Consider the following 26,528-nt stretch of genomic DNA (forward strand, 5'->3'; position numbering starts at 1 on the left):
TCTGCTGTCAATGTTAGACAGGAGTTTTTCCTAGTTCTAAACCTACTGCACCAGGTATTCCCTGGTGGTCACCGACCGAGTACTGACCTGGCCCTCAGCTGTTTGGCTTCCAAGATCGGACGGTGTTGGGCATAGGCAGTGAGGTATGATAGTAGGTTATAAGTATTTGTATGCAACCATCTCCCGAATCATTGATGAGAGTTCAGAAAAATGCGGTGAAAAGCGTCTTCCCGATCACAGTGGTCCTGGCAGATCCGGCAGTCCTGGTCCAGGGGCATTCACAACGCTGGCGGTGACGGCGTATCCGGCTGTTTCAGCCCTGGGGCATTCAGCAACGTGTTGGTAAAAGCTTTTCCCCTCGAGCAGTGGAGTCAGAGTGAACTCTTCTATCCGGGGAAAACATAATACAGCTATATTGTTTCTTTTAGCTCATAGAATATTGTATCTGCAGCTTACCATAAATTGTGTCTGTCTAGGCTCTTTGGGAATACTAAGTGGCTACAATTGTAGCACACAAAGCTTATTTTAGCTACTATCATGCCTTTAATGGTAACATGTTGGATGCTAATAGCCTGACCTCTATTCTGACAGACATTGTTTGCGTATTTTCTGTATTTTACCTACTGCAGAGCTATAATAACTGTTCCACAGATTCAAAACAGGTCTAAGTTATAGGCTGGTTTAGTGCCTGCATAGAAGACAGCTTTGACCTTGGATCATTCAAACCAGGGATTTGCCTTCTCTATATCATACACTTTTCTCATACGTGCTAGAGGATGCTGGGGACCACATCAAGACCATGGGGTATAGGCGGTTCCGCAAGAGCCATGGGCACTCTTAAGACTTTTCAATGGGTGTGAACTGGCCCCTCCTCCAGACCTCAGTTTTAGAAATGTGCCCAGGCAGACTGGATGCACTCTGAGGAGCTCTACTGAGTTTCTCTGAAAAGACTTATGTTAGGTTTTTTATTTCCAGGGAGATCTGCTGGCAACAGACTCCCTGCTTCGTGGGACTGAGGGGGCAGAAGTAGGAACCAACTTCCTGAAGAGTTTCATTGCTCTGCTTCTGGCTGACAGGACACCATTAGCTCCTGAAGGGTACTGAACACTAGCCGTGTCTAGATGCTCACTCCCACAGCACACCGTCACCCCCCTCGCAGAGCCAGAAGTCAGAAGACAGGCGAGTATAAGAAGAATGAACTTCTATCAAGTAAGTGACGGCTGAGGTACGGCGCGGCTGGCGGGAGCGCAGCGCGCCATTGCTGCCCACACACACAGGCACTGCAGGGCGCGGGTGGAGGGGCGCCCTGGGCAGCAAAAATATACCTCAAAACTGGCTAAAAGGGGGTATAAGGTGCCGCTGGCACAGCCCTACTCCCGCCAGTATAAATATTGCAATGATTACTGAGTGTAAGGACGCGCCATTGCGGGGGCGGAGCTTCTTCCTCAGGCAGCCAGCACACTGCTCAGCGCCATTTTCTCTCTCTCCTCAGGCTGCAGAGAACACGCTGGTCCTCTCCTCCACTTCTGACAAGTACATGGTGATATTTGGGGGGGCACAAGGCGGTGTGGTGCATTTTATAGTGTGATTATCTGTATAAAAGCGCTATTTGGCTGTGGGCATTCTGTGTTCACACATTACATACTGGCGCTGGGATTGTGAACTGGCTGCTCCTATACTGTGTCCCTCTGACAGATTTTACTGTGGGTCTGTCCCCAAATAAGTCCCAGTGTGTCTGTGAGTGTGCTGTACACGTGTGAGGCATGTCTGAGGCAGGGAGTTCCTCCCCGGAGGAAGCCATTTTAGGGACACAGAGTTGTAATGTGGTGGCGCTGCCGGCACACCAAGAGCCTGCATGGGTGAAAGAGATACGTGTGACAGTATGATTCTGATTAACCAAAGATTAGATAAGTCTGAATCTAAGGCTGCATGCTGGAGAAAATCTGTGGAAGATGTGATTTTTCAGGATTCTGTTATTCCTTATGCAGGCGACCCCTCTGGGTCACATAAGAGACCATTTGCGAATGTTGTAAACACTGATACCGATACGGACTCTGATTCTTGTGTCGACGATGGTGACTCCAGAGAGATAGATAATAATAAATTGGCGAAAAGTATACAATATATGATTGTGGCTATAAGGGACGTGTTGGAGGTTACAGAAACCACTCCTGTTCCTCAGGAGAAGGCTTATTTTTATAAGGAAAAGAAATCCAAAGTCACGTTCCCTCCTTCCCACGAACTAAATGCTCTCTTTGAAGGGATGTGGGTGAATCCTGATAAGAAATTTCGTATTCCCAAAAGGATTCCGATAGCTTACCCTTTCCCAGCTGAGGACAGGAAAAAATGGGACTCACCCCCTGTGTTAGACAGTGCACTTTCCAGGTTGACAAAGAAGGTAAGTCTCCCTGCACCTGACACTGCTTCACATAAGGAGCCGCAGACCGTTAAATGGAAACGACATTGAAATCCATTTATGTAGCCAATGGTACACTGCTCAGGCCCACTATTGCCTGCGCGTGGGTGAGTCGCGCTATTGAAAAATGGTCAGCGTCATCAGAAATTGACACGATTGATAAAGATGAGATACTCAAGGACGCTGCCGCCTACATGCTGGAAGCAATGAAGGATATTGGACTCTTGAGTTCACAAGCCGCTACCATGGCAGTATCGGCTAGGCGGGCGTTGTGGATTCGCCAGTGGAACGCGGATGCAGATTCCAAAAGAAACATGGAGGCTCTCCCATATAAAAGGGAGGCCTTATTTGGCGATGGCCTGGATGCGTTAGTCTCGGCGGCTACCGCAGGTAAGTCGACATTTTTGCCCTCTACGCCTGCACCGGCAAAAAAGACCTATCACCCGCACATGCAGTCCTTTCGGCCCAATAAATACAAAAAAATGAGAGGTTCCCCCTTCTTTGCAGGTAGGGGAAGGGGAAAGGGAAAGAAGTCCACAGCGGCTTCCGGTTCCCAAGAGCAGAAGTCTACCCCTACTTCTGCCAAATCTTCAGCATGACGCTGGAGCTCCCTTGCGGGAGGCCGCTCGGGTGGGGGCACGTCTCAAACTGTTCAGCCAAGGTTGGATTCTGTTTGGTCTGGATCCCTGGGTATTGCAAATAGTATCCCAGGGATACAAGCTGGAGTTTCAAGATGTTCCCCCATGCCGCTTTTTCAAATTGACCTTGCCAGTTTCTCAGCCAGAGAGAGAAGCAGTAACAGCGGCAATCCAAAAATTATGTCAGGACCAGGTCATAGTCCTGGTACCGTTGTCACAACAAGGGCGGGGTTTTTATTCAAGCCTCTTTGTTGTTCCGAAGCCGGATGGCTCGGTCAGACCGATCCTAAACCTAAAAGGTCTGAATTGCTACCTGAAAAGGTTCAAGTTCAAGATGGAATCACTTCACGCGGTGATTTCCAGTCTGGAGGAGGGGGACTACATGGTGTCGGTGGACATAAAGGATGCTTACCTGCATGTTCCCATTTATCCTCCTCACCAGGCTTATCTGAGATTCGCGGTTCAGGATTGCTATTACCAATTCCAGACGTTACCTTTTGGCCTCTCTACAGCGCCGAGGGTATTCACCAAGGTGATGGCGGAGATGATGGTTCTCCTTCGTCAGAAAGGAGTCAATATAATTCCTTATCTGGACGATCTCCTGATAAAGGCGAGATCCAGGGAGCAGTTGTTACAAAACATCTCTCTCTCTCTGTCAATACTCCAACAACACGGGTGGATCATAAATTATCCAAAGTCACAGTTGGAATTGACGACAAGGTTGTCTTTCCTCAGGATGATTCTGGACACAGAAGTTCAGAGAGTATTTTTGCCGTTGGAAAAGGCTTTGGAAATACAGAAAATGGTAAAACAGATACTGAAACCATCCTGTGTGTCGATCCATCAGGGCATTCGGTTGTTGGGGAAGATGGTGGCGGCCTACGAGGCTATACAGTTTGGCAGGTTCCATGCCAGAGTATTCCAGTGGGACCTGTTGGACAAGTGGTCGGAGTCACACCTGCACATGCACCGAAAGTTAATCCTGTCGTCAAAAACCAGGATTTCGCTCCTGTGGTGGTTAAACAGCTCTCGCCTACTAGAGGGACGCAGGTTCGGGATTCAGGACTGGGTCCTGGTAACCACGGATGAAAGTCTCCGAGGCTGGGGAGCAGTCACTGAGGGAGAAAACTTCCAAGGACGTTGGTCACATCAGGAAGCCTGCCTTCACATAAACGTGCTGGAGCTGAGAGACATTTACAACTGCTTTCAACAAGCGGTACATCTTCTTCAAGACCATCCCGTGCAGATCCAGTCGGACAATGTAACAGCAGTCGCGTACATAAACAGGCAGAAGCGACAAAAATCCTCCGCTGGGCAGAAAAACATCTACAAGCTCTATCGGCAATATTCATTCCGGGAGTAGACAACTGGGAAGCAGACTTCCTCAGCAGACACGACCTCCATCCAGGAGAGTGGGGCCTCCACCAAGAAGTCTTCGCAGAGGTGGCAAGTCTTTGGGGAGTTCCTCAAGTAGACATGATGGCATCTCGCCTCAACAAGAAGCTTCAGAGATACTGTTCCAGGTCGAGAGACCCTCAAGCAGTAGCAGTGGATGCACTAGTGACCCAGTGGGTTTTCCCGTCAGTGTATGTCTTCCCTCCACTTCCGCTGATCCCAAAGGTACTCGGGATCATAAGAAAAACAAGGGTTCGAGCAATCTTCATTTCCCCAGACTGGCCAAGGAGGACTTGGTACCCAGATCTTCAGCAGTTGCTCATTGAAGATCCTTGACCTCTTCCTCCTCGCGAGGACCTGCTGCAGCAGGGGCCTTGCGTGTATCAAGAATTACCGCGGCTACGTTTGACGGCATGGCTGTTGAGCGCCGGATCCTAGCCAGGAAGGGTATTCCCAAGGAAGTCATCCCCACTCTTATTCAAGCCAGAAAGGGAGTAACATCGAAACATTACCGCCGTATTTGGAGAAAATGTGTCTTGGTGTGAATCCAAGAAAGCTCCTACGGAAGAGTTTCACTTAGGACGTTTCCTCCATTTTCTACAGGCTGGTGTGGAAGCGGGCCTCCGATTGGGATCAATCAAGGTCCAGATTTCGGCCTTGTCAGTGTTCTTCCAAAAACAATTGGCCTCTCTTCCAGAGGTTCAGACCTTCGTGAAAGGGGTTCCGCACATCCAGCCTCCATTCGTGCCTCCAGTGGCACCATGGGACCTTAACGTGGTGTTGCAGTTTCTTCACTCGGATTGGTTTGAGCCTCTACAAGAGATAGAGTTGAAGTTTCTTACTTGGAAAGTGGTGATGCTTTTGGCTTTGGCATCGTCAAGACGGGTGTCTGAATTGGGGGCTTTGTCTCACAAGAGCCCTTACCTGATGTTCCATGAAGATAGGGCAGAGTTGAGAACTCGAAAACATTTTCTTCCTAAGGTGGTTTCATCTTTCCACAGAAACCAACCTATTGTAGTGCCAGTAGTTACTGACACGTTCACTGAATCAAAGTCTCTAGATGTGGTTAGAGCTTTGAAAATCTATGTTGCTAGAACGGCTCTTATACGGAAAACAGAGGCCCTATTTGTCCTGTATGCTCACAACAAAATTGGGTGTCCTGCTTCCAAGCAGACTATTGCACGTTGGATCAGAAATACGATTCAGCAAGCTCCTACTACGGCTGGATTGCCGTTACCGACGTCGGTAAAGGCCCACTCCATTAGGAAGGTGGGCTCATCCTGGGCGGCTGCCCGGGGGGTCTCGGCATTACAACTGTGCCGAGCAGCTACTTGGTCAGGGTCAAACACATTTGCAAAGTTCTACAAGTTTGACACCTTGGCCGATGAGGACCTAAAGTTTGGTCAATCGGTGCTGCAGGGTCATCCGCCTGTACTGGTGCTGCAGGGTCATCCGCCTGTACTGGTGCTGCAGGGTCATCCGCCTGTACTGGTGCTGCAGGGTCATCCGCCTGTACTGGTGCTGCAGGGTCATCCGCCTGTACTGGTGCTGCAGGGTCATCCGCCTGTACTGGTGCTGCAGGGTCATCCGCCTGTACTGGTGCTGCAGGGTCATCCGCCTGTACTGGTGCTGCAGGGTCATCCGCCTGTACTGGTGCTGCAGGGTCATCCGCCTGTACTGGTGCTGCAGGGTCATCCGCCTGTACTGGTGCTGCAGGGTCATCCGCCTGTACTGGTGCTGCAGGGTCTCCCGCCCGTACTGGAGCTTTGGTATAAACCCCATGGTCTTGATGTGGTCCCCAGCATTCTCTAGGACGTATGAGAAAACAGGATTTTAATACCTACCGGTAAATCCTTTTCTCCTAGTCCGTAGAGGATGCTGGGCGCCCGTCCCAGTGCGTACTTTACCTGCAGTTTAGTTATTAGAGTTACACAAGTTGTGTTATCTTAGTTCAGCATGTTGTGCAATTAGTTCATGCCTGTTGGCGTGTGTTATATAGAATATGGCATGGTTGAGGGTGTGAGTTGGTATGTTTCTCATCACTAGTATTAAAGTATGTCCTTCCCTCGAAATGTCCGTCTCCCTGGGCACAGTTCCTATAACTGAGGTCTGGAGGAGGGGCATAGGGGGAGGAGCCAGTTCACACCCATTGAAAAGTCTTAAGAGTGCCCATGGCTCCTGCGGAACCGCCTATACCCCATGGTCTTGATGTGGTCCCCAGCATACTCTACGGACTAGGAGAAAAGGATTTACCGGTAGGTATTAAAATCCTGTTTCTCTATCGTCCTAGTGGATGCTGGGGTTCCTGAAAGGACCATGGGGAATAGCGGCTCCGCAGGAGACAGGGCACAAAAAGTAAAGCTTTCCGATCAGGTGGTGTGCACTGGCTCCTCCCCCCTATGACCCTCCTCCAAGCCTCAGTTAGATTTTTGTGCCCGGCCGAGAAGGGTGCAATCTAGGTGGCTCTCCTAAAGAGCTGCTTAGAAAAGTTTAGCTTAGGTTTTTTATTTTACAGTGAGTCCTGCTGGCAACAGGATCACTGCAACGAGGGACTTAGGGGAGAAGAAGTGAACTCACCTGCGTGCAGGATGGATTGGCTTCTTGGCTACTGGACATCAGCTCCAGAGGGACGATCACAGGTACAGCCTGGATGGTCACCGGAGCCTCGCCGCCGGCCCCCTTGCAGATGCTGAAACAAGAAGAGGTCCAGAATCGGCGGCAGAAGACTCCTCAGTCTTCTAAAGGTAGCGCACAGCACTGCAGCTGTGCGCCATTTTCCTCTCAGCACACTTCACACGGCAGTCACTGAGGGTGCAGGGCGCTGGGAGGGGAGCGCCCTGGGAGGCAAATGAAAACCTATATTGGCTAAAAAATACCTCACATATAGCCTCCGGGGGCTATATGGAGATATTTAACCCCTGCCAGAATCCACTAAAGAGCGGGAGACGAGCCCGCCGGAAAAGGGGCGGGGCCTATCTCCTCAGCACACAGCGCCATTTTCCTTACACAGCTCCGCTGGTCAGGACGGCTCCCAGGTCTCTCCCCTGCACTGCACTACAGAAACAGGGTAAAACAAGAGAGGGGGGGCAAAATAGTGGCAAAAATTATATTATAAAAGCAGCTATACAGGGAGCACTTATTATAAGGCTATCCCTGTCATATATAGCGCTTTGGTGTGTGCTGGCAAACTCTCCCTCTGTCTCCCCAAAGGGCTAGTGGGGTCCTGTCTTCGTTAAGAGCATTCCCTGTGTGTCTGCTGTGTGTCGGTACGTGTGTGTCGACATGTATGAGGACGATATTGGTGTGGAGGCGGAGCAATTGCCAAATATGGGGATGTCACCTCCTAGGGGGTCGACACCAGAATGGATGCCTTTATTTATGGAATTACGGGATAGTGTCAACACGCTAAAGCAGTCGTTTGACGACATGAGACGGCCGGACAATCAATTAGTGCCTGTCCAGGCGCCTCAAACACCGTCAGGGGCTGTAAAACGCCCTTTGCCTCAGTCGGTCGACACAGACCCAGACACAGGCACTGATTCCAGTGGCGACGGTGACGAATCAACCGTATTTTCCAGTAGGGCCACACGTTATATGATTTTGGCAATGAAGGAGGCGTTACATTTAGCTGATACTACAGGTACCACTAAACAGGGTATTATGTGGGGTGTGAAAAAACTACCTATAGTTTTTCCTGAGTCAGAAGAACTAAATGAGGTGTGTGATGAAGCGTGGGTTGCACCCGATAAAAAGTTGCTAATTTCAAAGAAGTTATTGGCTTTATACCCTTTCCCGCCAGAGGTTAGGGCGCGCTGGGAAACACCTAGGGTGGACAAGGCGCTCACACGCTTATCTAAACAAGTGGCGTTACCCTCTCCTGAGACGGCCGCACTTAAAGATCCAGCAGATAGGAGGATGGAAAATATCCAAAAAAGTATATACACACATACAGGTGTTATACTACGACCAGCTATAGCGACAGCCTGGATGTGCAGTGCTGGGGTAGCTTGGTCAGAGTCCCTGATTGAAAATATTGATACCCTGGATAGGGACAATGTTTTACTGTCTTTAGAGCAAATAAAGGATGCATTTCTTTATATGCGTGATGCACAGAGGGATATCTGCACACTGGCATCACGGGTAAGTGCTATGTCCATTTCGGCCAGAAGAAGTTTATGGACGCGACAGTGGTCAGGCGATGCGGACTCAAAACGGCATATGGAAGTTTTGCCGTATAAAGGGGAGGAGTTATTTGGAGTCGGTCTATCAGATTTGGTGGCCACGGCTACAGCCGGGAAATCCACCTTTTTACCTCAAGTTACTCCCCAACAGAAAAAGACACCGACTTTTCAACCGCAGCCCTTTCGTTCCTTTAAAAACAAGAGAGCAAAGGGATATTCATATCTGCCACGAGGCAGAGGAAGGGGGAAGAGACAGCAACAGGCAGCTCCTTCCCAGGAACAGAAGCCCTCCCCCGCTTCTACAAAAGCCTCAGCATGACGCTGGGGCTTCTCAAGCGGACTCGGGGGCGGTGGGCGGTCGTCTCAAGAATTTCAGCGCGCAGTGGGCTCACTCGCAGGTAGATCCCTGGATCCTGCAGATAATATCTCAGGGATACAGGTTGGAACTAGAGACAGATCCACCTCGCCGTTTCCTGAAGTCTGCTTTACCAACGTCCCCCTCCGAAAGGGAGACGGTCTTGGAAGCCATTCACAAGCTGTACTCTCAGCAGGTGATAGTCAAGGTACCTCTTCTACAACAAGGAAAGGGGTATTATTCCACTCTATTTGTGGTACCGAAGCCGGATGGCTCGGTAAGACCTATTCTAAATCTGAAGTCCTTGAACCTGTACATAAAGAAGTTCAAGTTCAAGATGGAGTCACTCAGAGCAGTGATAGCGAACCTGGAAGAAGGGGACTTTATGGTATCCTTGGACATCAAGGATGCGTACCTCCACGTTCCAATTTACCCCTCACACCAGGGTTACCTCAGGTTCGTCGTACAAAACTGTCACTATCAGTTTCAGATGCTGCCGTTCGGATTGTCCACGGCACCTCGGGTCTTTACAAAGGTAATGGCCGAGATGATGATTCTTCTTCGAAGAAAAGGCGTATTAATTATCCCATACTTGGACGATCTCCTGATAAGGGCAAGGTCCAGAGAACAGCTAGAGATGGGATTAGCACTGTCTCAAGAAGTGCTAAAACAGCACGGGTGGATTCTGAATATTCCAAAATCCCAGTTAATGCCGACAACTCGTCTGCTGTTCCTAGGGATGATTCTGGACACGGTTCAGAAAAAGGTTTTTCTCCCGGAGGAAAAAGCCAAGGAGTTATCCGAGCTTGTCAGGAACCTCCTAAAACCAGGAAAGGTGTCTGTACATCAATGCACAAGAGTCCTGGGGAAAATGGTGGCTTCTTACGAAGCAATTCCATTCGGCAGATTCCACGCAAGAATTTTCCAGAGGGATCTGTTGGACAAATGGTCAGGGTCGCATCTTCAGATGCACCAGCGGATAACCCTGTCTCCAAGGACAAGGGTATCTCTTCTGTGGTGGTTGCAGAGTGCTCATCTATTGGAGGGCCGCAGATTCGGCATACAGGATTGGATCCTGGTGACCACGGACGCCAGCCTGAGAGGCTGGGGAGCAGTCACACAAGGAAGAAACTTCCAGGGAGAGTGGACGAGCCTGGAAACGTCTCTTCACATAAACATTCTGGAACTAAGAGCAATCTACAATGCTCTAAGCCAGGCAGAACCTCTGCTTCAGAGAAAACCGGTGTTGATCCAGTCGGACAACATCACGGCAGTCGCCCATGTGAACAGACAGGGCGGCACAAGAAGCAGGAGTGCAATGGCAGAAGCTGCAAGGATTCTTCGCTGGGCAGAGAATCATGTAATAGCACTGTCAGCAGTGTTCATCCCGGGAGTGGACAACTGGGAAGCAGACTTCCTCAGCAGACACGACCTTCACCCGGGAGAGTGGGGACTTCATCCAGAAGTCTTCCACATGCTGGTAACCCGTTGGGAAAGACCAATGGTGGACATGATGGCGTCTCGCCTCAACAAAAAACTGGACAGGTATTGCGCCAGGTCAAGAGATCCGCAGGCAATAGCTGTGGACGCGCTGGTAACGCCTTGGGTGTACCAGTCGGTGTATGTGTTTCCTCCTCTGCCTCTCATACCAAAAGTATTGAGAATTATACGGCAAAGAGGCGTAAGAACGATACTAGTGGTTCCGGATTGGCCAAGAAGGACTTGGTACCCGGAACTTCAAGAGATGATCACGGAAGATCCGTGGCCTCTACCTCTAAGGAGGGACTTGCTTCAGCAGGGTCCCTGTCTGTTTCAAGACTTACCGCGGCTGCGTTTGACGGCATGGCGGTTGAACCCCGGATCCTAAAGGAAAAAGGCATGCCGGAAGAAGTCATTCCTACTTTGATTAAAGCAAGGAAGGAAGTAACCGTGCAACATTATCACCGCATTTGGCGAAAATATGTTGCGTGGTGCGAGGATCGGAGTGCTCCGACGGAGGAATTTCAACTGGGTCGATTCCTACATTTCCTGCAATCAGGATTGTCTATGGGTCTCAAATTGGGATCTATTAAGGTTCAAATTTCGGCCCTGTCGATTTTCTTCCAGAAAGAATTGGCTTCAGTCCCTGAAGTCCAGACTTTTGTTAAGGGAGTGCTGCATATACAGCCTCCTGTGGTGCCTCCAGTGGCACCGTGGGATCTCAATGTGGTTTTGGACTTTCTAAAATCTCATTGGTTTGAACCACTAAAAAATGTGGATTTGAAATATCTCACATGGAAAGTGACCATGCTACTAGCCCTGGCTTCGGCCAGGAGAGTGTCAGAACTGGCAGCTTTATCTTACAAAAGCCCATATCTGATTTTCCATTCGGACAGGACGGAACTGCGGACTCGTCCGCATTTTCTCCCTAAGGTGGTGTCAGCATTTCATCTGAACCAGCCTATTGTAGTGCCTGCGGCTACAAGTGACTTGGAGGACTCCAAGTTACTGGACGTTGTCAGAGCATTGAAAATATATATTGCAAGGACAGCTGGAGTCAGAAAATCTGACTCGTTGTTTATATTGTATGCACCCAACAAGATGGGTGCTCCTGCGTCTAAGCAGACGATTGCTCGTTGGATCTGTAGCACAATCCAACTTGCACATTCTGTGGCAGGCCTGCCACAGCCTAAATCTGTAAGGGCCCACTCCACAAGGAAGGTGGGCTCATCTTGGGCGGCTGCCCGAGGGGTCTCGGCATTACAACTTTGCCGAGCAGCTACGTGGTCAGGGGAGAACACGTTTGTAAAATTTTACAAATTTGATACTCTGGCTAAGGAGGACCTGGAGTTCTCTCATTCGGTGCTGCAGAGTCATCCGCACTCTCCCGCCCGTTTGGGAGCTTTGGTATAATCCCCATGGTCCTTTCAGGAACCCCAGCATCCATTAGGACGATAGAGAAAATAAGAATTTACTTACCAATAATTCTATTTCTCGGAGTCCGTAGTGGATGCTGGGCGCCCATCCCAAGTGCGGATTATCTGCAATAATTGTACATAGTTATTGTTAACTAATTCGGGTTATTGTTGTAGGGAGCCATCTTTCAGAGGCTCCTCTGTTATCATACTGTTAACTGGGTTTAGATCACAAGTTGTACGGTGTGATTGGTGTGGCTGGTATGAGTCTTACCCGGGATTCAAAATTCCTCCCTTATTGTGTACGCTCGTCCGGGCACAGTACCTAACTGAGGCTTGGAGGAGGGTCATAGGGGGAGGAGCCAGTGCACACCACCTGATCGGAAAAATTTTTGTGCCCTGTCTCCTGCGGAGCCGCTATTCCCCATGGTCCTTTCAGGAACCCCAGCATCCACTACGGACTCCGAGAAATAGAATTATCGGTAAGTAAATTCTTATTTTTTCTCTAACGTCCTAGAGGATGCTGGGGACTCCGTAAGGACCATCGGGGATAGACGGGCTCCGCAGGAGACATGGGCACTTTAAGAAAGAATTTAGTTCCTGGTGTGCACTGGCTCCTCCCTCTATGCCCCTCCTCCAGACCTCAGTTTGAGTCTGTGCCCAGAGGAGCTGGGTGCTTTTCAGTGAGCTCTCCTGAGTTTGCTGATAGAAAGTATTTTGTTAGGTTTTTTATTTTCAGGGAGCTCTGCTTGCAACAGACTCCCTGCATCGTGGGACTGAGGGGAGAGAAGCAGCCCTACTCTCTGAAGCTAGGTCCTGCTTCTTAGGCTACTGGACACCATTAGCTCCAGAGGGATCGGTACGCAGGATCTCACCCTCGCCGTCCGTCCCAGAGCCGCGCCGCCGTCCCCCTCGCAGAGCCGGAAGACAGAAGCCGGGTGAGTATGAGAAGCAAGGAAGACTTCACAGGCGGCAGAAGACTTCGTGATCTTCACTAGAGGTAACGCACAGCACTGCAGCTGTGCGCCATTGCTCCACACACCTCACATACTCCGGTCACTGTAAGGGTGCAGGGCGCAGAGGGGGGCGCCCTGGGCAGCATTTGGGACCTCATATTGGCAAAAGACCACATATATACAGCTGGGCACTGTATATATGTATGAGCCCCCGCCAAAAAAATTACAATTTAAGCGGGACAGAAGCCCGCCGCCGAGGGGGCGGGGCTTCTCCCTCAGCACTCGCCAGCGCCATTTTTTCTCCACAGCACCGCTGAGAGGAAGCTCCCCAGGCACTCCCCTGCTAATACACGGTAGAAGAGGGTTGAAAAGAAAGGGGGGGGGGCACATAATTAGGCGCAAAAAAGATATAAACCGCAGCTACTGGGTTAACATTAAGTTACTGTGTTATTCCTGGGTTATATAGCGCTGGGGTGTGTGCTGGCATACTCTCTCTCTCTGTCTCTCCAAAGGGCCTTGTGGGGGAACGGTCTTCAGAAAGGACATTCCCTGTGTGTGTGGTGTGTCGGTACGCTTGTGTCGATATGTCTGATGAGGAAGGCTATATGGGTGAGGAGCGGGAACAAATGAATGTGGTGTCTCCGCCGACACCTGATTGGATGGATATGTGGAAGGTTTTAAATGATAATGTTAATTCCTTGCATAAAAGATTAGACAAAGCTGATGCATTGGGACAGTCAGGGTCTCAACCCGTGCCTGATCCTATGTCGCAGGGACCATCAGGGTCTCATAAGCGCCCACTATCCCAAATTGTTGACACATATACCGACATGGATTCTGATTCCAGTGTCGATTACGATAATGCAAAGTTACAGCCAAAATTGTCTAAATCCCTTCGATATATGATTATAGCGATAAAGGATGTTTTGCACATCACAGAGGAAACCCCTGTCCCTGACACGAGGGTGTATATGTATAAGGGAAAGAAACCTGAGGTAACTTTTCCCCCCTCACACGAACTGAATGAGTTATGTGAAAAAGCTTGGGAATCTCCAGATAAAAAACTGCAAATTTCCAAACGGATTCTTATGGTGTATCCTTTCCCGCCAACGGATAGGTTACGATGGGAATCCTCCCCTAGGGTGGACAAAGCTTTAACATGCTTATCCAAAAAGGTAGCCCTGCCGTCCCAGGATACGGCTACCCTCAAAGATGCTGCTGATCGCAAACAGGAGGGTACCCTGAAGTCCATTTATACACATTCAGGTACCTTACTCAGACCAGCAATTGCGTCGGCCTGGGTCTGTAGTGCGGTGGCGGCATGGACAGATACCTTATCAGAGGAGATTGATACCCTAGATAAGGATACTGTTTTATTGACCCTGGGGCATATTAAAGACGCTGTCCTTTATATGAGAGATGCTCAAAGAGACATTAGTCTATTGGGTTCTAGAATAAACGCTATATCGATCTCTGCCAGAAGGGTCGTGTGGACTCGGCAATGGACAGGCGATGCCGACTCAAAAAGGCATATGGAGGTTTTACCTTACAGGAGTGAGGAATTGTTCGGAGAAGGTCTCTCGGACCTGGTCTCCACAGCTACAGCTGGAAAGTCAAATTTTTTGCCTTATGTTCCCTCACAGCCTAAGAGAGCACCGCATTATCAAATGCAGTCCTTTCGTTCACAAAGAAACCAGAAAGTCCGAGGTGCGTCCTTTCTTGCCAGAGGTAGGGGCAGAGGAAAGAAGCTGCACAACACAGCTAGTTCCCAGGAACAGAAGTCCTCCCCGGCCTCTGCAAAATCCACCGCATGACGCTGGGGCTCCACTGGCGGAGTCGGGCCCAGTGGGGGTGCGTCTTCGGAATTTCAGCCAGCCACATGTGGGTTCACTCCCAGGTGGATCCCTGGGCAATAGAAATTGTGTCTCAGGGTTACAAGCTGGAATTCGAAGAGGTGCCTCCTCGCCGGTATTTCAAATCGGCCCTACCAGCTTCCCCCCTAGAGAGGGAGATAGTGTTAAATGCAATACAAAAATTGTATCTTCAGCAGGTGGTGGTCAAGGTTCCCCTCCTTCAACAGGGAAGGGGTTATTATTCGACCATGTTTGTAGTTCCGAAGCTAGGCGGTTCGGTCAGACCCATATTGAATTTAAAATCTCTGAACCTATACTTGAAAAGGTTGAAGTTCAAGATGGAATCGCTAAGAGCGGTCATCGCAAGCCTGGAAGGGGGGGATTTTATGGTGTCACTGGACATAAAGGATGCGTACCTTCATGTCCCCATTTATCCACCTCATCAGGCGTACCTAAGATTTGCGGTACAGGACTGTCATTACCAATTTCAGACGTTGCCGTTTGGTCTCTCAACGGCCCCGAGGATTTTCACCAAGGTAATGGCGGAAATTATGGTGCTCCTGCGGAAGCAAGGTGTCACAATTATCCCGTACTTGGACGATCTCCTCATAAAAGCGAGATCAAGAGAGCAGTTGCTGAACAGCGTATCTCTTTCAATGAAAGTGTTACAGCAACACGGCTGGATTCTCAATATTCCAAAGTCGCAGTTGGTTCCTACGACTCGTCTGCCTTTCTTGGGCATGATTCTGGACACGACCCAGAAAAGGGTTTATCTTCTGATAGAAAAAGCCCAGGAACTTATGACTCTGGTCAGGAACCTTTTGAAATCAAGACAGGTGTCAGTGCATCATTGCACTCGAGTCCTGGGAAAGATGGTGGCGTCATACGAGGCCATTCCCTTTGGCAGGTTCCATGCGAGGACTTTCCAATGGGATCTGCTGGACAAGTGGTCCGGGTCACATCTACAGATGCATCGGTTGATCACCCTGTCTCCCAGGGCCAGGGTGTCACCCTTGTGGTGGCTGCAGAGTGCTCACCTTCTCGAGGGCCGCAGATTCGGCATTCAGGATTGGATCCTGGTGACCACGGATACAAGCCTCCGAGGTTGGGGAGCAGTCACACAGGGAAGAAATTTCCAAGGTCTTTGGTCAAGTCAAGAGACTTGTCTTCACATCAACATCCTGGAACTAAGGGCCATATACAACGCCCTACGTCAAGCGGAAACCTTACTTCGCGACCAACCAGTTCTGATCCAGACAGACAACATCACCGCAGTGGCTCATGTAAACCGCCAAGGCGGCACAAGGAGCAGAGTGGCAATGGCGGAAGCCACCAGAATTCTTCGCTGGGTGGAGAATCATGTAAGGCACTGTCAGCAGTGTTCATTCCGGGAGTGGACAACTGGGAAGCAGACTTCCTCAGCAGACACGACCTACACCCGGGAGAGTGGGGACTTCATCCAGAAGTCTTCGCACAGATTGTGGGTCGGTGGGAACTGCCACAGATAGACATGATGGCGTCCCGCCTCAACAAAAAGCTACAGAGGTATTGCGTCAGGTCCAGAGACCCTCAGGTAGTAGCGGTAGACGCCCTAGTGACACCGTGGGTGTTCCGGTCAGTCTTTGTATTTCCTCCTCTTCCTCTCATACCCAAGGTGTTGAGGATGATAAGAAGAAAAGGAGTAAGAACAATCCTCATTGTTCCAGATTGGCCACGACGGACCTGGTATCCAGATCTGCAGGAAATGCTCACAGAAGATCCGTGGCCTCTTCCTCTAAGACAGGACCTGTTGCAACAGGGACCCTGTCTGTTCCAAGACTTACCGCGGCTGCGTTTGACGGCATGGCGGTTGAACGCTGGATCCTAGCAGAAAAAGGCATTCCGGTTGAGGTTATCCCTACGCTGATAAAGGCTAGGAAGGAAGTAACAGCAAAACATTATCACCGTATATGGCGTAGATATGTTTCTTGGTGTGAGACCAAGAATGCTCCTACGGAAGAATTCCATCTGGGCCGTTTCCTTCACTTCCTACAAACTGGAGTGGATTTGGGCCTTAACTTAGGCTCCATTAAGGTCCAGATTTCGGCCCTATCCATATTCTTTCAAAAAGAATTGGCTTCTCTCCCAGAAGTTCAGACTTTTGTAAAGGGAGTACTGCATATTCAGCCTCCTTTTGTGCCTCCGGTGGTGCCTTGGGACCTTAATGTGGTGTTAAGTTTCCTAAAGTCACACTGGTTTGAACCACTTAAGACGGTGGAGTTGAAATATCTCACGTGGAACGTGGTCCTGTTATTAGCCCTGGCTTCGGCTAGGCGAGTGTCGGAATTAGCGGCTTTGTCACATAAAAGCCCCTTTCTGGTTTTCCATATGGATAGAGCGGAATTGCGGACACGTCCTCAATTCCTGCCAAAAGTGGTTTCATCCTTTCATATGAACCAACCTATTGTGGTGCCTGTGGCTACACGGGACTTAGAGGATTCCGAGTCCCTTGATGTGGTCAGGGCTTTGAAAATTTATGTAGCCAGGACGGCTAGAGTCCAGAAAACAGAAGCGCTGTTTGTTCTGCATGCAACCAACAAGCTTGGCGGCCCTGCTTCAAAGCAGACTATTGCTCGCTGGATCTGTAACACGATTCAGCAGGCGCATTCTACGGCAGGATTGCCGTTACCTAAATCGGTCAAGGCCCATTCCACTAGGAAAGTGGGCTCTACTTGGGCGGCTGCCCGAGGGGTCTCGGCACTACAGCTGTGTCGAGCTGCTACTTGCTCGGGTTCAAACACCTTTGCAAAATTCTATAAGTTTGATACCCTGGCTGAGGAGGACCTCATGCTTGCTCAATCGGTGCTGCAGAGTCATCCGCACTCTCCCGCCCGTTTAGGAGCTTTGGTATAATCCCCATGGTTCTTACAGAGTCCCCAGCATCCTCTAGGACGTTGGCGAAAATAAGATTTTACTTACCGGTAAATCTATTTCTCGTAGTCCGTAGAGGATGCTGGGCGCCCGTCCCAAGTGCGGACTTCTTCTGCAATACTTGTATATAGTTATTACTTCAATAAGGGTTACATTATTGTTGCATCGGGCATGAACTGATGCTATGTTGTTTGTCATACTGTTAACTGGGTTGTTATCACAAGTTATACGGTGTGATTGGTGTGGCTGGTATGCATTTTGCCCTGGATTACCAAAATCCTTTCCTTGTACTGTCAGTCTCCTCTGGGCACAGTTTCTCTAACTGAGGTCTGGAGGAGGGGCATAGAGGGAGGAGCCAGTGCACACCAGGAACTAAATTCTTTCTTAAAGTGCCCATGTCTCCTGCGGAGCCCGTCTATCCCCCATGGTCCTTACGGAGTCCCCAGCATCCTCTACGGACTACGAGAAATAGATTTACCGGTAAGTAAAATCTTATTTTTTCAGGACTCTCATTGGTGATTTGAGGGACCTATCCACCCACGGCAGCTCTCCAGCGGGTGGGACAAGTGTCTACCACCTAACACCAAAATCAGATCCACCTTACTGTCTCTCTGGGCATTTTTCTGAACTCTCATCAATGATTTGGGAGATGGTTGCATACAAATACTTATAACCTACTATCATACCTCACTGCCTATGCCCAACACCGTCCGATCTTGGAAGCCAAACAGCTGAGGGCCAGGTCAGTACTCGGTCGGTGACCTCCAGGGAATACCTGGTGCAGTAGGTTTAGAACTAGGAAAATCTCCTGTCTAACATTTACAGCAGATTCACACTTAATCTATTACTCCAACTTTACTATTACAGGCATCCCATATAAAATCTACAAGGGTTGAGATATTGGAATCATTACAGTACACATTTGGACAGTAACTTCTTTTCCCGCCGGATGAAATTGCATGTATTCTGATCATTTTATTTCATATCACGAATATCTATTATACATGCTTCTACTGCCAACCGCTTTTTAATCTGTTATACTTTATCTGTTTTGTCAATTTGTTTTAGGAATGTGTTGTGTTGATCTGTCTTAGGAGATTCATTCTTAAAGCAACTACATTAAAAGTTAAGTTTTAATTTTGCAATCTGACAAAGATTTCATTATTTCTTCACAAGAGTGCGCCCACAAAGAAGTCTACTTTCTTTTTCTTGTACCCCCTGAATAGTATCCGCTACAGGATGATTGATCAGGTCCCTCTTGACATCAGAGATCAGAGGTGGGGACCGTGCCACTAAATTGCTTCAGCTTGAAGCAAGATGGATTGCTAGGTTAGATGTAATGCATCCTAAGGGTCTGAATTATCAAATATCTTTTACTTGCTTTCTTAAATAAGTGCATTGTTTACTATAGCTATTTAAACATCCTGATGTAGAACCTGTTTGACTCTATTGTACTTTACTTCATGGTGTTACAATGTATTTGATATGCATGTAGCTACTAATATGATGTGTTACTGTGACCATTCTGTATCCAGTTGATCAGTCTTGTTGTCGTGGTGATGGGATAATTCTCACTGCGTGCTGTTTTAGCATGCTTTTGTATTAGGTTTTAATTAACCTGCCAGGTGTGGAATTCCGGAAGGGGAGGCGGGTTTTTCACGTGTCGGTGGTGTATAAAGGTATGTGTTGTAAGTTGTTCTTTAATAAAGCCTGATGACAGTGGCGCAGACCACTGAAACGTTGCAGTAAACCACATTGAAGCTGTGATCATTGTTTGAATCACGTGAGTGCCACGTCTGCATGCCGTGTGTGTGGATATATATATATGGCAGCTGAAATTTAACTTGGGTATTCTTCAGGTGTGAAATAGGAAAACTTGTAGTCAGAATTTTAATAAGCCTTCCCTAAGGGGATGAAAAGGGTGACATAATGACGTAATTACAGATGCGTGGCTTGCGTTGCATGAATGATAACGCCCAAAAGGAGAATGGGATCAAAATTTGGATTGCACCTCCAGGTCGTAAAATTTCATAAGCTACAAAAATGGTCCTGTCACTTTTTACTGTATCTGCAATGGGTGCTCCTTGGGTAACGCCCAAGAACCATGGATTAATATTTATTTACATTAAGACGTCTCAATTTTACATCTCTATAGAGTTAACAAATATTTAACCTCATTTATATGTACAACCGGGAAAATCAAACTCTCGTGCGAAGAACGTGTAGAACCGCTAGTGTGTGTATGTATGTATGTATGTGTATGTATGTATATATATATATATATATATATATATATATATATATATATATATGTATGTATATGTGTGTGTGTGTATACACACACACTGTATACATATTAAATATCTTTGTAACTGCAGTATGATTAAAGAAAAAACCACTAATGGAAAAATGTTTTGTTCAAAATTTAATTGTAACAGGAAATAATTTTGTGGAGAAAAGCACCTGAGAAGATAAGGAAAAGAACAAATTTTCACCAACGCTATGAGTCTCCAGATCCCCAAGCATCAGCCGAGCAGCCTGAGACTTAGGAGTTTGTTCCACGCAAAAAGATGAAGGACAGAATCAGATAGGAAAAGGCCAAACTTCCCTCCAGATAGTCTTCCTTCATCTGACACTGCTGTTCATTGTACCACACTTAACATTCTGCGGGTCTGTATGTAATTCCACTTGTACATATATAAATACCAAGTGCTTTTGCTGAAACACTGGACCTTTCTCAGACTAGCATTTTATATAACTCATTTAATTTTTAATTTTGGGATTCTGCATTGGAACATGCGTCAAGCTTAAAACAAATGTCTCCCTTTATTTTCATGCATGTACGCTGCTGTAAATTACAAAGAGAGCCTTACTCTTAGTGTTTTTTATATGCACTATATTGCATTGTTCATCTTGCTAGAATTCTGTTTATATTTGTTTTGGACAGGCAGGTCTCCAGTTACTGTGAATCATCCCAAAATTCGTAGGATTCACTTTGGAAATGAAGGCTTTATTAAACATTTTGAAGACATTTTTGTGTATGTGTCAATTTTTTATTTTTTAAATATTATTTGTCCAAGTTATGTTCCACATCAGAGATGTATATTTATTTCTACCCACAAATTTTGGTTTATAAACTAATAATTAACTGTATGTTTTTGTTTACCCTTTGTGTGTATTTCATAACATAAAACGAAATATTATCTTTATGCCTCTGTGAACAGTACTTGGTAAAATAGCAGCGTCCCCCTCATTGTCTGTTGATGTGAGCAGTTGGTTTCTTACTGTTCAGAGGATACTGCACTTTGTCACCCCCCACATGTACCAATGTCTGAGGCTTCAAACTGCAGCCGACTGTGGTGAGAAATCTAGTGCCAAGAGCAGACAGAAGTTATTGTGTAAACACTTTGTAGATAATATTTAGCTTTTGGTGGAGAGCTTTCTAATACCCCTTTCACATCTCCAATGCCGGATCCCACCCGGGAATGGATCCCTGGTGGGATCCAGCATTGGAGACTTTGCTACCCCTTTCGCTGGCTGTCCTGTTGCCATAGCTTCGGGGGGCGAAGCCGGCAGCGGGTGCTGGGGTGGAGACGACGCTGGGAGATGAGCTCATCTCCACGCCGCCTTTCTCTATGTAGTGAACGGGTCCTGGCAGCTCATTCACAGTGCGCCTGACCCGGTATTCAACCCGGGAATAGCCCTTCTTATTATCAGGCGATCCGGGAAATCTCCAAGGCTCCTTTCACATCGCACACTGACCCGTGTCCACCTGGGAATATGCCGGGTCGATACCAGGTTATTTTTGCGATGTGAAGGGGGTAAAAGCTTTCATTTTATAAATTATACGGTATCCCTCTCCATTAAATAGCATAGCATTGTCCTCCAAAACTTCTATTCACGACAGTCTTTAAATATGAGTTTTGCAGGGGTGATTTGTAATTTATCACACTTCCAGAAACACAAGAGATTCAGATCTGCTAAACACTGGAGGTTTTGAAATATTGGGAAATGTACATTGTTTAGGTGCCCATGGACTGGATGAGTATAAAGCTGTTCCAGTAGCTATCTCCCTGTTATTAAAATGCATACTCTACTATAGAAGCCCTGAAGTGTTTTTATGATGGTTCTTTTGGTGGTGCTGTTATAAATTGCATTTATCTTCTGCCGCCTTCATTTTTCAGTGATGAAACATTGAAACTATTATACATATCACTATCCTAACACTGCATATCACAGTATGTAATTTCAAGTATAATTAAGCCTACAAATTATGTTCCTTGGAGGATACGGACACAGAAAAAAATCTTATTGCTAAAACTGATTGGTGTATTTGTTAGCAGGTGTATTTACTGTTACTATATGTAGGACTTTTGTTTATGGGGGTTTTTTTTTGGTGGAGGCTTGTAATTTAATTATTTTTTATTCTAATTTCAAAGTCCAATTCTTGTTCACAATGTATATAAATTGCTTTACTATATTGTTTTTATATATACATGTTTTGGGGAAAATACTGAAATAAAATATATTGAACTCTATGCAGTCTTTTTAATACACATGTTCAAAGAAAAGCAGGTGGTTTAGCAATGCAGCATTCCATATGCAAAGGATTCACAGGGCAAAATGCTAACCCCCTCCCAGAAAAAAAAAAAGATGCTAAAGAATATACTGACACATCCCTGATGCATGCTCAAGTACATATACAAACTCGCTGATAAGTTTACAGCAGATAACGAGATTTATGGTAAGAACTTACCATTGTTAAATCTTTCTGCGAGGTACACTGGGCTCCACAGGGAATGACATTGGGGTGTAGAGTAGGATCTTGATCCGAGGCACCAACAGGCTAAAAGCTTTGACTGTTCCCAGAATGCATAGCGCTGCCTCCTCTATAACCCTGCCTCCATGCACGCTAGCTCAGTTTTTGTTAACCAGTCCAATGCAGTAGCAGGCAAAAGAGAAGACAACTGTTAGTAGCCACATACACCACATTCTCACGACAGGAGAAGGTGTCAGCGGCTAATGCCTTACCAACCCAAAGAAGCTAAGTGCTTCAGGGTGGGCGCCCTGTGGAATCCAGTGTACCTCGCAGAAAGAGATTTAACAACGATAAGTTCTTACCATAAATCTCGTTTTCTGCTGCGGGGTACACTGGACTCCACAGGGAATGACATTGGGGATGTCCTAAAGCAGTTCCTTATGGGAGGGGACGCACTGTAGCGGGCACAAGAACCCGGCATCCAAAGGAAGCATCCTGGGAAACGGCAGTATCAAAGGCATAGAACCTTATGAACGAGTTCACTGAGGACCACGTAGCCGCCTTGTACAATTGTTCAAGGGTCGCACCACGGCGGGCCGCCCAAGAAGGTCCAACAGACCGAATAGAATGGGCCTTAATGGTAGCAGGAGCTGGAAGACCAGCCTGTACATAAGCATGTGCAATCACTATTCTAATCCATCTGGCCAGGGTCTGCTTGTGAGAAGGCCAGCCACTTTTGTGAAAACCAAACGGTACAAAGAGAATCCGACTTCCGAAGGGAAGCAGTCCTCTTCACATAGATACGGTGTGCCCGTACCAAATCCAAAGACTGCTCTTTGGAAGATAATTCAGGAGAGGCAAAGGCCGGAACCACAATCTCCTGATTAAGGTGGAAAGAAGACATCACCTTAGGTAAATACTCGGGACGTGTTCTAAGAACTTCCCGATCATGGTGAAAAATCAGATATGGTGACCTACACGACAAGGCACCCAAATCCGACACCCGTCTAGCAGAGGCAATAGCCAGCAGAAAAACTACCTTAAGAGAAAGCCACTTAAGGTCTGCAGATTCAAGAGGCTCAAACGGAGACCCTTGCAACACCTCCAGAACCACCGACAAGTCCCAAGGAGCCACAGGTGGGACATAAGGAGGCTGAATCCGCAACACACCCTGAGTGAACGTATGCACATCAGGTAAGGTCGCAATTTTTCTCTGAAACCAAACCGACAAGGCAGAAATATGAACCTTGATGGAGGACAGACGAAGGCCCAGGCCCTGTTGTAGAAAGGCCAAAAGTTTGGCCATACTAAAATTGTAAGCGTCCTAATTGTTAGATGCGCACCAAGCAAAGTAAGAATTCCAGACCCTATGGTAAATCCGAGCAGAAGCCGGTTTCCGGGCCTTCAACATGGTTTGAATGACCGCCTCAGAAAATCCTTTGGCCCTCAAGACGGAAGCTTCAAGAGCCATGCCGTCAAAGCCAACCGGGCTAAATCCTGATATACACAAGGGCCCTGAATGAGGAGATCTGGGCGCTGTGGAAGTAGAAGGGGACGCTCTATCGAGGGACCCTGAAGGTCTGAGAACCAATGCCGTCTGGGCCACGCAGGAGCGATCAGAAGTAGGATTCCTCCTTCTTGCTTGAACTTTCTTATTACTCTGGGCAGTAGTGACACCAGAGGGAACACGTATGGCAGCTGAAAGTTCCATGGAATTGCCAGTGCGTCCACGAATGCTGCTTGAGGATCCCTTGTCCTTGCTCCGAAGACCGGAACCTTGTGATTGTGTCGAGACGCCATCAGGTCCACATCTGGAAGGCCCCATTTGTCCATGAGGAGTTGAAACACTTCTGGCGTGTACGTCCTGACGACTGAGGAAGTCCGCTTCCCAGTTTAGGACCCCCAGAATGAATACTGCCGATATGGCTAGCAGATGGCGTTCCGCCCACTGAAGGATCCGTGATACTTTCCTCATTGCCATGCGGCTTCGGGTGCCGCCTTGATGATTTATGTATGCCACCGTGGTGGCGTTGTCCGACTGTACTTGAACAGGTCTGTGTTGTATTAAATCCTGGGCCAAGTTCAATGAGTTGAACACTGCCCGCAACTCCAGAATGTTTATTGGGAGGAGAGATTCCTCCTTGGTCCACCAACCCTGGAGTGAGTGTTGCTCCAACACTGCACCCCAACCTCTCACTGGCATCCATCATCAGAAGAACCCAGTTGGAGATCCAGAAGGGATGACCCCTGCTCAATTGTTGGTCCTGAAGCCACCAGCTCAGTGACAGGCAGACCTCCGGAGACAAGGAGATCATTTGAGACCTGATCCAGTGAGGCAGGCCGTCCCACTTGGCCAGAATCAACTTCTGTAGAGGGCGGGAATGGAATTGAGCGAATGTATCGACACTTGCGGACGAGATAGGAAGCATCGAATCCTGTCCTGAAGCTTCAGGACTTTCTGCTGAGACAAGAACAACCGCTGGTTGTGAGTGTCCAACAATGCCCCCAGGTGCACCGTGCTCTGAGCAGGGACCAGGGAAGATTTCCAGTTGATGAGCCACGCGTGGGCTTGCAGAAACTGGATAGTCCGATCCAGATGGCAAAAAAAAAAGAACAGAAAGCGCTACTAGATTACTTATTAAAAAATCTTTCCAGATGGCGTAGGAGAATTTCTGGGGAATTTGCCAGGATCAACAAGTCGTCCAGGTACGGTATGATCCTGACCCCTTGACGGCGGAGTACAGGCGTCATCACAGCCATGACCTTGGTGAAGACTCGCGGAGCCGTGGTCAAACCAAAAGATAATGCTCGAAACTGGTAATGTAGGTTGCCAACCGCAAACCTCAGGTATTGCTGATGTGACATTGCAATAGGAATATGCAGGTAAGCATCCTGTATGTCCAGGCATACCATATAATCCCCAGGTTCCAAGGCCAGAACAATAGAGCGAAGAGTTTCCATATGAAACTTTGAGACCAACACAAATTTGTTCAAGGTCTTGAGTTTGAGAATGGGCCGGGAGGACCTATTCGGTTTCGGGACTAGGAACAGTGGTGAATAGTACCCCTTGCCTCTCTGAGCCAGAGTCGCCTGTACAACCACTCCTGTGTCCAGGTGGGACTGTACCACCAACTGAAGAGTTTTTGCCTTCACCTGATCCGAAAGGACGTCTGTCAGGAAAAATCGATGAGGGGGACGATTTTTGAAGGATATGGCGTAACCTCGAGTGACGACTTCCCGTACCCAGGCATCGGAAGTGGTCTTCAACCATTCCTGGGTATACCCTAGAAGTCTGCCCCCCATCCTGGAATCCCCCAGGGGGAGGCCCGGCCCGTCATGCGGCAGGCTTGTCAGTCTTGGAAGCAGGCCGACAGGCAGCCCAGGCCCATTTGGGTTTGGGCTTAGTAGGCTTGGAAGTGCAAGCCTGTTTTCGGGTACGCCTGATCCTTTGCTTTCCCTGAAGGACTAAAGGAGCAAAAGGAAGTACTCTTAGCCTTTGGTACCGAAGGAGCAGTACTAGGCAGACATGCTGTTTTAGTAGAAGCTAAGTCAGCCACTATCTTGTTGAGGTCTTCTCCAAAAATAATTTCTCCCTTTAAGAAAACCCTGGAGGTGCTCCCTTTTGAGTCCAGATCCACAGACCAGGACCGCAGTCAGAGATCCGGCGCGCCAGTATGGACGTAGTAAAAGCCTTGCCCGCCAGAATACCAGCATCAGAAGCCGCTTCATTAACGTAATGAGAAGCTGTGAAAATATACGATAGACATTGTCTAGCATGATCATAAGCGTTGGAAGACATCTCAGCTTCCAACTCCTGAGCCCACGCTTCAACAGCCTCTGCATCCGAAGTCGCTGCAATGGTGGACCGATGCACAGCACCCGTTAGAGTGTAAATCGCCTTTAAACAACCCTCCACGCGCTTATCCGTCGGTTCTTTTAGAGACGTGACGGTAGAGCAGAGGATACCACCAGCCATGCCACCTGCGAATCCACTGGCGGCGGTGTCTCCCAATTTTTACTTGGCTCCGCCGTGAGGGGATAGCGAGCCAGCATCTTCCTGTGAGGCGTGAATTTCTTTCCTGGATTTTCACAGGATTCCTGACGTATGTCAACTAAATGGTCAGAATGAGGTAAAACTTTACTTTCTGACATTTAAACCTGTCCGGTTTCT

At 48.0% G+C, this 26,528-nt stretch overlaps 1 protein-coding gene across 1 annotated transcript in view; it reads left to right on the plus strand.

Annotated features, from left to right (window-relative positions):
- VPS26A (VPS26 retromer complex component A) overlaps positions 1 to 20,629 on the plus strand; it is a 97,314-nt gene extending 76,685 nt beyond the window's left edge. The window contains exon 9 of the mRNA XM_063961573.1: positions 20,037 to 20,629. Within this exon, the coding sequence (XP_063817643.1) occupies positions 20,037 to 20,147 (111 nt within the window). The 3' untranslated portion in view covers positions 20,148 to 20,629. The remainder of the gene's footprint in view (positions 1 to 20,036) is intronic.
- The last annotated feature ends 5,899 nt before the right edge of the window (positions 20,630 to 26,528 follow it).

The sequence above is a fragment of the Pseudophryne corroboree genome, chromosome 3, assembly GCF_028390025.1.
Source record: "Pseudophryne corroboree isolate aPseCor3 chromosome 3, aPseCor3.hap2, whole genome shotgun sequence".
Lineage (NCBI taxonomy): Eukaryota > Metazoa > Chordata > Amphibia > Anura > Myobatrachidae > Pseudophryne > Pseudophryne corroboree.